The sequence below is a fragment of the Acyrthosiphon pisum genome, chromosome A2, assembly GCF_005508785.2.
Source record: "Acyrthosiphon pisum isolate AL4f chromosome A2, pea_aphid_22Mar2018_4r6ur, whole genome shotgun sequence".
Classification (NCBI taxonomy): domain Eukaryota; kingdom Metazoa; phylum Arthropoda; class Insecta; order Hemiptera; family Aphididae; genus Acyrthosiphon; species Acyrthosiphon pisum.
The window spans coordinates 45,016,476-45,029,317 of NC_042495.1; the positions used below are offsets into that span (position 1 = coordinate 45,016,476).

At 31.8% G+C, this 12,842-nt stretch overlaps 2 protein-coding genes across 2 annotated transcripts in view; both read left to right on the plus strand.

Moving 5' to 3' along the window:
• Window positions 1–12,842, plus strand: part of LOC100302382 (ribonuclease H1-like) — an 88,998-nt gene that overhangs the window by 60,142 nt on the left and 16,014 nt on the right.
• On the plus strand, window positions 3,859–4,739 carry LOC100569361 (cuticle protein 7). The gene is made up of 2 exons (XM_003245179.4): window positions 3,859–3,980; window positions 4,192–4,739. Exons 1-2 carry the CDS (start codon window positions 3,969–3,971, stop codon window positions 4,591–4,593), a joined length of 414 nt encoding a protein of 137 aa, XP_003245227.1. The 5' UTR covers window positions 3,859–3,968; the 3' UTR covers window positions 4,594–4,739.

Here is a 12,842-nt window from a genome sequence, read left to right on the forward strand (position 1 = left end):
AGTTCATTAAGTACTTTTCTGAAGATATTAACATATAACAGGGTTATTAAACATAACGTATTTTTTAGAGAAACGAGAAATATAAACTAGATAGGACATTTTCAGTTTCCAATTGTATTAGTTTTTTTTTCTATGAATGTCAATAACATTAATTAAACTTATATGCTATAATAAATAATAACAATATAAAAAAATCCAGACTGACAAACCGTCCCCGCTCAGAATCGTTTGTCTTATACAATGATATTATATTATTGAATTCAAGTTTAATACAATCCATTATACATTGACCCACTTGTAACCTACTGTACTGCAGAGTGACATCCATTTACCCACTTTTTTTTTCTCAATACAATTTTATTTGTTGGGTAAATAAGCTTGAAAATTGAATGAAAGACTCCTAAAAAATTGTTTTAATGCCTTTTGGAAAATATTAAAAATTCATAAGTTCATAAACCTCATAAGTTTGTCTACCTAGGATAAAGCTTTATCGAAAAAAAAAAAAAAATGTCTACAATTAACTCAAATTAAATTTTTATAACCGTATAAGAGGTTCATATTTTTACAATATTGGAAATTCACTCGATTTCTCATGTAGCGATTTTCTTATTTTGTTGTAATTTAAAAACGATTAACTGCAGATACATGAAATTTTCACAATATATTTATTTTATCATTTCCAACACCATAGGTCCATAGGTGTACCGCAAAATGTTATGATTATGAATAAATAATTCTCTTATCGAGGATTATCTTGAATAATTGATAAATATTTTAGAATAGTACTTGGAAGACGACATGAGGGACTGAGGGATTCCTTGTCAACGATTCGACCCCGGAGGAAACTTATAATGAAGTGACAATTTACACTATAAAATGACTAGATTTTCGTAATGTGTCTTACTCTGACTAAGACATTTTAATTTAATACAATAATACAATTATGAATTATTATTAGGTAATTATTTTTATGTGTAAGCCAAAATTATCAGTATCATATGTACCTACTGTACAATCCTTAGTTAGGTATTCGTGCGTACTACGTGCACAATGTTCAATATCGATTGGGCTACCACACACAAAAAATGAAATGCATCGTATACTTAAAGGTCCCCACATACTGCGGCGGTAAACGGTACGGTACCGATACGGTAAACAATATTTTATTTGTACGGTAATTTTTACCGTCGTACCTTGCACACTGATCCGGTAACGATATCGGTTACCGGACGGTAAAATATCGTACCGGAACGTTTACAGTAAAAATTAGCACACACTGCTGCGGTAGTGCGTACGTATCATCAGGCACGGCTTTTGGAGTTTTGTGGTGCATACCTTCTCAATAATTTTTTTTTCACACAGCTATGTAAGATTAATTTGAATATTTTTGCTAATAACTAATAAGCTCTTACCTACCCACCAGACATTTTTGCTGTAGGTATAATAAGTGCAGCCAATGATACATAATAAAAGTCTTGATCTTTGTACCTAATGTCCTAATTGTCTTATTATAAATTTTAAAGAAATTGTACATCACAATTATAATAAATAAATAATACGTGAATTTACGCATGAATTATGTTATCTTAAAAGGAAATTTAATTTCATTGAGCAAAAAATACAACGTAGCAAGATTCTTCTGCAAATTTATTAGTGTACGAGCTCTGATAACGACTGGCCCTTTTCGCCTCCCATCGACGCATTTATTTCGACATCAAATATACGATCTTTCTTCCTATGGTCTCTGTAGTCCGTGTTTTCTTGATTATACAAGATTTCACTATTTCACTTCGGAAATGAGTTTTTCTATGTTGATTGACGACATAATTCTTTTGAAATTTTAAAATAGTTACCTTCTTATGTTGGATGATGATGTTATGTTATTTTTCAAACGTCATCACTGGACAAAGAAAGGTTGACGATTAAGGTGGTTCTAGTCGGTCATTTTCTAAGGAGTAAGAATTAGGCAATTATGTGGCAAGTATAACCGTGACATGTCAATGTGTGCATGTGTAAATGAACATCGGTGTGTGTGGGTACACACCGCAGTGTATGTCAACGCGTAGCGACCCGCATACACATTCTAAGAACCAGCGTTTTCGCTCTCGCAGGCACATGTCAATATATTGAATTGGAAAAAACTATACAGTTAATTTTTGAGTAAAACATACCTCGGCTCTGACAAAATTGTGAAACTTAGGTTGGTCCGATTTCGATTCTGTAACAATCCTAACAACTATTAACACGTCCTATAAAGAACGGTCGAAGAATTTTTTAGAAATGTTAATTTCTTCAATATATATGGTTGAGCAAAAATGTAGTAAAAACTGAATATTGTATAAAATTATTATATTGTCAAAAGTTCTAACTTTAAAAAAAAGCTCCGACCGTTCTCTATAGGAGATGTTAAGAAATGTTATTATTTTTACAGCATTAAAATCGGACCATCTAAAATCTCACAATCTTGTCAAAGCAGAGGGTCTAAAAACGGTTATTTTTTTGACCGACTGGCACCACCTTAAATACTTTTCCACACATTTTGTATCAAAGTATTATATTTTCAATTTAGATCATTAGCTAAGTTCCTGGAAGCAGGCTGGACAATTATAAGTCTCGAACTTTTGAGAATTCTAGATTTCTTAGAAATAACGGACTGATGAACCTTATATAATATATTCAATACTACTTATTAAGATTTGAATATTATCAACTTACCTACCTAGCTTAAGCAACAGGTTGTTGCAATGTTGTTAACTATAAATGTGTACCTACCTACCTTAAATGTTTACTACGAAATTAATGTTAGCCCGTTAGCGTCGGTATATGTTATCATATAAATTATTCTTAAAATCCATCTCCTATGCACAGAATATTTTTTCGTAGGTATTCAATAATTTATCCTACTACACAATATACAGTACTATACACTCAATGATAAGGTACACACGATTATGTGTCTGTTCCCCGGTTTTTAAGTATGCATTTTGAGTTATGATTCGCATTCAATTAATTTTACCGTTCCGGTACACGATAAAAATTGTGCATGCAACGTTCTAGAAATACCGGTGGGTGCATATTCCGTCCTCCGATACGATATTTGAGACCGTACCGGCATAATATCGCAGTAGTGTGCAAGCGCCCATTTAATCCCATGTGTATAGGTTTTAACTGTACCGCACAAAGAATATCGGTGTGTCTACCGCGCGTCCACCGGTCCGGTAATATCGTGTCGATGTGATCGATGCCATATAAAACTATGAACTCAATTTTATCGTTACCGTCACCGTACCGTTTACCGCCGTAGTGTGTGGGGACCTTAATAGTTAATTGTACTGCTTCCAGAAGGATTTAAAAAAAAAAATAAAAAGAGTTTAATTTATACTTTATAATGAAACTTATCACAATCAGTAATTTCTAAAAAATAACAATTATACATTTATTTATACATTTATAATATTATATTACAATAGGATTGTAAAACATTAGATTTTAATTTGGAAACATTATTTTAACTCAACCAAAATACCAACAAATTATGGTACGTATAGGTACATGTTATATAATAATATACTATAAGTCGTAACATACCTATATGATATTTTAATACATAATAATATTATGTGTAACATGTATATGCACTCATTTTTCGGAATATTTTTTATTAGAAATATAATTAATTACGTAATAATATTTGCACTAATAAATATGAAGATGGGTTTTTGTGTATAATTATTTTTATTTTTTTATGAGCTTATGCAACTCGATCCATTTCTTAGTTAATTTATCTAGGCGAACAATCTAATTATATTTAAAGTAGGGACTGCTACTGTTCTACAGTATAAATACCTAAAACATAGTTCCAATAATCATCAGTGTACTAATTTTTTTTTTTTGTGAAAACATATTATTTTCAAACATCACGTTTGTAAAAGTGTATAAATATACCTACAGGATAAGACACATTCAAAATGGCTACAAAGGTAAGATTATATTATGTACTTATTATTTACCAATTTTTGTTAAATAATGAAGCTTGAACAAACGTATGATTTGGGTATTAAAATAAATATGTATAGAAAATAATATAGCCTCTACGAACATTATATTTTATTATCTCACATTAATACACGTATACCTACATTATGATAATATATTGTCAGATTGATAAAAACGTAACGTTGAACATTCCAGTTGATAATGTTTGCCGTTATGTTCGGGCACTTGGCCTTTGCTTACCCACCCATTGAGTACAAAAGTTACGACGCCGACCTTCACTACGACCACGCTGCACCCAAGCCATATCATTTCGAGTACGGTGTGAAAGATCTTCACACGCATGACATCAAGAGTCAGCACGAGTCGAGTGACGGTCACGGTAACGTCAAAGGATCGTACAGTCTCGTGGAACCCGACGGCTCCACCCGCGTGGTCGAGTACACCGCTGACCACGAACACGGTTTCAACGCTGTTGTCAAAAAAATCGACGCACCCCATTACCAAGGCGACTACTCTGCACACACAACGGACTACCATCAACAACATCACGAGTTACTTCATCCGTACGATCATTCGTCGTACGACAAGTTTTACTGAATTTAAAAAAAAGGACGCCGATTATACAAAGGGAAATGTGTTACCAAACAGGCAACAGCTAGTCATGCTACAGATTAAATGCTATATGCATGTCGAGTACATTTTTTTTTATAGAATAAAACATTCGCCATTGTTATAATATAAAAGACGATAATATGTTCTATTTTATTATTACACTGCATGCTGATACCTACAACATATTATGCATATGAATGTCCTACTTGGATATCGAATTGATAGATCATAGATAATAATCTATATTAATAATAATAATATAATAATCTATATTATGATCTATCCGTTTGCAGAGTACCTCTATTTAACTGAAAAGAGTCAACCTGCAACATTATAATTTATTATAGTATTGCTCATTATAATTTAGTTCGAGTATTTCGATGAGGTAGTCGAGGGAAATGATTACTAATTAAAACAAATGTTGGTTACCTAAGTTAGAATGTATTTGGGATTTGGAAAAAAATACATTACTGCAACTGATAACGTTCTTCGAGTGTTGGGAATCATCCGGGTTGTAACTTTAATTACAATAAGCTGAGGTACTTTCTTATTTTTACGTTATTACTACATTATACTACACAAGAATAATATAACTGGGTTAAATATTATTATATAGGTAGGTTATCGTTTTTAATTTCTACGCTAAACGCCTAAACCTAAATATTATATACGATAAAATCGACCTAAGTAAGCCAGCAAGTCAGCTACTATTTTTTTTTTATAGCTATTATGTGTGTACGCTTCATGCATGTATAAGTTTGACGCGGTTTGTCCTGCACGTGTGTCCTCGATAGTATTACGTAGGCGACGCAATATATGAATGAATAAGATATTATAAATTAAATACTAAGCCTTACTGTTTAACCGTTAGGTATATATTGAACATGGTGTAAAACACACATAAACAGACAAGAGAGAATCAGTTATATTTATTAAGTACTAGATGACACGGCAATGCTTTGCTATTGCTAGGTTTTTGTGATAGTTCAACTCCTTTTAGGTATAACACGCTGTGGAAGCAATGCCTTTTTAAGCGTAAATTATATTATATTTTAATGTATAGCCATCCAGACTGGCGTTATCCAGGAGATTCATTTGTGATTATGCGAGCAGTATATATATATATATATTTTTATTTTTTTTTATTTGAAGTAATCTACAATCATTGATCAACAATCACAGTAATCTACAATCACATGTTCTTAGTATAATAAGTAGGTTTGATAGGTGACAAGTAAGTGGTAAATGATATGAATAATAAGATTAGGGAAGGTACCCTGCGGCCTGCAGTGCCCAGTGGTAACACCCTATAAGTGACAGGAATAACAATGAAGAGAGAGAAAAAAAATGATAATAATAAATAAATAGGCATTAATTTGAGGATTGGAGGTGTTACCTGTTAGCGACCTCCAGGACTTATTTTAGCGAGCAGTATATAAGTATATTATCTGGGAGGACCCCGCGTGGTGCGTACGTAGGTAAGTGTATAATTTAACTCTAAAGTATCAAAAAATAAAAAAAATGGTCCACTGAAACCGTAGTACGAACATGATACATTTTGTTCTAAAATACATAGGCTTGTCGCATTAATAATAGTCATTATCTATCTATATATATATCACTAAAATGGTTTCTATCTACCTAGCTATATCCAGGGTTGGGAAATATTTCAAATACAATTGTATCTTCAATCTTGTATTTATAGTATTTACTAGGTGTTCTTCTAAAGTATATTTTGTATCTTATATTTAAACACTAATTTAATTTAATGTATTTACTGTTTAGTATTTATTATTTTAAATAATAACTCAAGTAAATATTTAATACTTTTACCCCGTTTAAAAAAATGTTTTTAACGACTAGTTTCATTCATGCTCCGACTAGGCCAAAACTATTTCAGACCATAATTTAGAAAAAATTGTATTTTTGAAGGGTAACCGTCGATTGATTTTAACTAATTAATAAAAATAAAAATTTAACATATAATAAATTATTTTTTTTTCAAATGTATTTTTTATTTCGTATATTTATTTTGTATCTACTTATTGAAATCTATTTTATTTTATATCTTCTATTTATTCGATGGAAATTGATGTATTAGTAGTATTTAGTATTTAAATACAATTACGAGTAGGTAATATCTGGCTATATCCTTAGGACCTAAACCATTTAGGAATGCCCTAATGCATAAAGAACATTATAATGATAGCTACTCTTTATAACTAGGTAATAGGTACTAAAAACTAAAAAGAGTGTCATCAGTCATCACTCATCATCATGACGACATGACCCTTAAATTTTAATATATATATATTATACAGTCACACAGATGTTTATATTATAATATAAACATCTGTGGTCTGGTGGTCATATATTGTTATATCCTTTTCTAAATAAACTGTTTCATCGTCTATCGGCCCGATCTACACAACAGCACTCTCGCTGCGTACGTCCTTGGCGGAAGTCATGCGTGATTAGCTACATGTTCGGTATAATATTTTTGTGTCTTAAATAATAAATGTACTTTTTCATGTATCTCTAATATATCAATTGTGCTCTTGATTAATACTAAATTATAAGTAAATCGATACTAAACCTATTTCTTCTTTCTTCGTTCATCAAATAGGTACCTAACAAGTCTGCAGTCGAATTAGAGTAAGTTAATTTATTATATAATTAAATCCTTATATATATATACTACTATATAAAATTGTAAGGGGTTTTCTACGACCGGGCTAACGAATATTTTTACTGTTATATCTGAAAGTCTATTGAAGGTTTTATAAGTACCACTTTTGTTAGTAAAAAATAAGTATACAGTTCTTGAAAAATTAAAAAACAAAGCTAATATTTTCTTATATATATGTTCCCATTTTGAAACGATACTATTTAACATTTTTCCAATTTTTTTCACAAGGTTATACCAAATGCCTATCTATTATTCACAATTTTATTTTATTCGTCATCTATATATATAAAAATTGTGTAAAAATCTTAATTCATCAATTGAGAACAGCTGGGCCCAGTGGTGTATTTACGGGGGGGGTCCAAGGGGTCCAAGGGGTCCGGACCCCACCCCCCCAAATTGACTCGTGTTTCGTACATATTAAATGTTGTGTTTTTACATGATTAAGAAAAACAAATTTTATCATACGAAACGGAAGCTTCAGTTATAAGCATTTTTAATTAATATCATGATTTTTTTATACCGAAAATGGTTGAAAAATACCGAGTTCATTTTTTAATTAAAAAATTTTGTAGTTTTTTACATTGCCAGTATCTACAGCCACTCCAGAGAGATCTTTTTCAACCTTAAAAAGGTTGAAAAGTTATCTAAGATCAACTATGAATGAAGTAATGTATTTTAAGAAATATTTTTATAAAAGTTATGTTATAACATATAACTACCTATATAAGATTCTGAGCGGAGCAATGAAGCATGTGGTTTTACAATGGTGTTTATTTTTTTTTTATCCTGTATATAAAATTTCTACAAGAAGGAGTACTTCGATTTTAATATATAGTACCTTATCTTTTAGCAAATTGGTACTTTAGGAAGGTCATTTTTTGATTTTCTCAGTAGTTCTTTAATGCCATGAGAAAAACCACCGAAAAATTACGAAAAACCGCTAAAAGTGGGATTTTAATTTCCAACGCTTTGTGTATCAGTATAGAAACGAATAAAAAATTATAATATTTCAATATTAATTCAACTTACAGACTATAATAAATAATAACAATATACAATATCCAGACTGACAAACCGTCTCCACTCAGAATCGTTTTTCTTATACAATGATATATTATATCATTGAATTCAAGTTGAATACAATTCATTACACATTGATCCACTTGTAACCTACTGTACAGCAGAGCGACATTCGCTTACCCGCTCTTTTTAAATTTGTTTTGTACATATTATTATTGTTTAATAATTAAAAACTCAACAATTTCAAATTGTCTTATACCATATGGTATATTTATTTAATAAAGGGTAATTTGGTGGTTAGGGGGGCTTTGCTTCCCGCAGTTCTGTTTTCTGAAAATTATTTGGACCCTCCCCATGACAAAATTCTAAATACGCCACTGCCTGGGCCGATTTGGCTGATTCTTTTCGAACAAGATAGGCCATAGGCTAATTTAAAAAGTGTTAAATTTGTTTTTTTTTTATTCACCGGATTTCAGTACGGTTATTTAATTAAGTTGTATTTAAGTGAAAACGATAAACTTGGTAGGTATAACATTGATACTCAAGAGTTAAATCATACACTTCCGTACAAACAGCACGGGGTCCGATAACATACTGCTGCGAATCAGAATTTTTATTCCGGGCAACGGAAAAGTTAAGATGTTTTGAACATCATATACCGAATATTAAATAGCGAATTGAACAAAGTTTGAGTCGTATAGATTTGGTACATTTAATGGGCAACTAAGTGCACGGGCTCAGTGCTATTTTTAATAAAAATATATTTATCATTAATACCGCTAGAAACATTTCAATACGTTTCTCTAAACCTTTTTTATATTTACTTGCCAGTTGCCGATCACATTAAACAATACAATTTGAATAAAAAATTATACACAACATCGTCCGAAGGCAAAATAAACAACCAATCACGGGCGAAGCTTTGACGGGTTGGATAGTATATATATAAATAAATACTTACGTGTGTGTACATATGTACATATCAGCAGTCCCTAAAATTGTGTGTACTACGACACACTTTGTGTAGTACGAATAGTGCAGTGTATACTGTATAGTACGAAATTTTAAAGTGTGTTATTCTAATTAAACCTTTATAATAATATTATGTATAATTTTTATATTTTCAATTTTTTTTTATATTTTAATGCCGTACTATAAGTTATTATCGTAATAAACAATAGCTATCATTAATTATCGTAAAAACTGATATTGATATTTAAAGCAAACGTAGATACTAGATTATAATATGATAACGCAAGGTAGTGGTGTAGCTGACAGGTATATTTTAGGTGTATAAAAAAATGAAACAGGCATAGATAATATTAGATAGATGATTATAATCAGCATCTTTATTTTTGTGTACGAACGACTTCCATTATTCTTAATTAAGTAAAATGTAAATCTATGATCACACTGCGTAATAGTTAAAACACCATTACAGTGTTTTTTATATATTTTAATTTTTATAATGTAATCCAACGACCCGGCAGGGTCTCGCTAAGTTTAAACAGAAAAGAGCGTTTTAAAATGTGGAGGACCTCCACCATATAATATAATAGTGTTACTGATATTTTCCACGCGTGTCACCATAGTTATGTCGCGGCCAACAAGCTCTACTCTATTAATTTAAGCAACTATAACGAATATATGAAATATATTAACGTATGATTAGTAGTCGATCTTACACAATGTATAAATATTGTAATCCAAAGTAGTACAAACATATTTATTAACTATTAAATTCATAGGTAAGTAGGTAACATTTGATAGTCAGACGCACGTGTCAGAATCACGAACCAGTCGTGCTTTTAAAATTCAGTTACTATAATAAATTTATTAGCATTAGAAGCCACAGAGCCGGATGATCACGTCTTTTACGAGAACAACAACTTTCCACCTACAAACGTACCATATCCACTAAGACCTGAGCTAGGGTAGCGGTATTTCAAATTTTGATACCGGTATACCGGTATTTGTTTATTACCGAAATCTACGGTATTACCGGTTGTCCGGTTATACGGTAGTTTTGATAATATTACTGAGGTATGGTATTTTCGATAATATTTTCGATAATTACCGAAAATACCATACTTCATCAAATTTGTTAGTGTTTCTAAGTTTCCAACTAGTTTCCTACTAAACCACCGGAGTCGTTTTCCTATATTTTAAATATCATAAGTATATTATTATGATATAGCAACAACAAGACTATAAAATATAAATCTTATCGATTATTCCTGGAACTACGTACAATGTACGGACCATGGGTTTGACAGATTAATAACTGTTTTCGATTAAAAATCGTTCGCCAAAATTGGACGAAAACAAACCTATAAATCTTATAAGTATAGTAATATATAGTAATTTCAAATAAATAATAATACGCTTCCTCATTTTTGGCAATAACAATATTTAGATCGGCTTCCTTTCAAACTTAATATCCACCTTCTAGACTCTAGTACTCAACCGTGAAGGTTTTTATCCATATATATTTTATATAAATACAGGATTAGATCTATACTTACTCGCCGCGGAATAAGATCATGACTGGTCGCGCAGTCAAAACAACTTCCTCCACCGCACCGCTTGTTAACTGATGTTTCGGGGAACCAATCAAAAACCGGCTATGAGAAACGGACGCTATAGCAGATTTAGAATATTAGTACAATGCACACACTTGTAAGTACTAGTATTAATAACTAATTTCTCGGGAAGATGCTCATCGCTCTGTCCTCAAATTTATATCATTTAATGTAAACATTATACTTTTCAAACTTGATAAATTACTTATAATTATTTACTGTGTCACTTGTCACTCTGCAACCTCTCCTTTGAAAAACCTATTCATCATCAACGTCGTTAGTTTCAAAATTGTAAGCGTTAGTGAGGGATCACTACACTAGGATAGGGCTATTATATTATAACATTACGATTATATAAAAATAATAAATAATAAAAGTAGATTCACGGTATACCGGTATTCAGGTATTCTAAAATACCGAAAATACCGGACATCGGCATTTTTTAAATACTGGTAATTACTGCGGTATCCCGAAAATACCACCAGCCCTAACCTGAGCACCTTCACGCCACTCAGTCGCTCACACACCCTCACACAAACACACACACTATTCTACACTATTTTATAATTTGTTTAAATTTAAATAGAAATACACTATTAATTTATTCACTGTGACACTGTTGGAAATTGTCTTCAACCACTTATTTAAAAAACACCATAATCTGGATCGTTGGCAGGCCGCACGCAATAACTAGCGCAGTCGAATATAGGATTTTCAAGAGGAGGCAACTGTCAAAGGCACACCGTTGACAAGGAAGACTTGATCATTTTACGTACGTTACCCCAGCACCTCCCCATATGATTTTCATATTTTTTTTTGTGCTAATATTTAGTATGCAATTAGTATGAATTAGTATGACCATTTTTCAAATTTGTACGAGTTTAGTTTTCGCCCCACAAACAAAAAACTGGGGTGGTGCTGGAGAAACGTTTCCCCAGCACCCCCCACGAGAACCAGTGGCATCACGGGGATTTTTTCGGTCCCATCATTTAGTATGCGAGACGTACGAATTTGTATGACCATTTCCGGAATTCGTACGACCTCCCGTCCAAGTACAAATGGCGTTCCTAACATTTGGGCATTTCTCCAGCACCCCCCCCCCCCCCCCAAATAGAACCGATGGCAATAGAGTGTTTTTTCTGGTCCCATCATTTAGTATACGAGACGTACGAATTTGTATGCTTGTTTTCAAAAACGATAGTTAAGAAATTAGTTATTTTTTTGAGTTTGCGTGATTGGCGAGTATTAAAAAAATATTTGCAACTCAACCATTGTACCTACGACTCAACACCATAGAAGTAATACCAATCCTGGAGGTGCTGTCCATCTTTTCTCTGTGCTTTGGAAATGAAAACATACGTTGATCAGAAAAATTGTTTTTATTTTAGTTCTTGTGATTTGCGAGTGTTAAAAAATTATTAACCCATGTATATAACATTATAGGCACTTGATATTATAGAGTAGGTAGTAGGTGCAATAAACTTAACTTCATAAATATCACACATTTAAAAGTATAACTTTTTTCACTTAAAAATAAACAAGTACAATAGAAATAATATTTATGATTGCATTCATAGGCGCAACTAGACCTATACTTTTGTGGGTGCTCAAATTATAAAGAATTCCCAGACCCCCGGACCCATACTCTATATACAAGATATTTTTTTTTTTTTTTTTTTTTTCCTTTATTTGAGATAAACAATCTATACCTTAGGGGCACAATAAGTTTATATGGTTAGAGTAATTTACAACATGATACACTCGACGTGAGAAGTCATCCACTAATGACACTCAACTGATTGATTTTTTTTAATTTTTTTTTTTTTTTTTTTTATTTTTTTTGAGTAGTTAGTTAAACAACTGGGTGCTCAGTCATTGATATAGTTGAAGGGAGGGGGGCGAACAAGTAGGTCACGACACCATTTGCGTTTTAAACGTCTGGG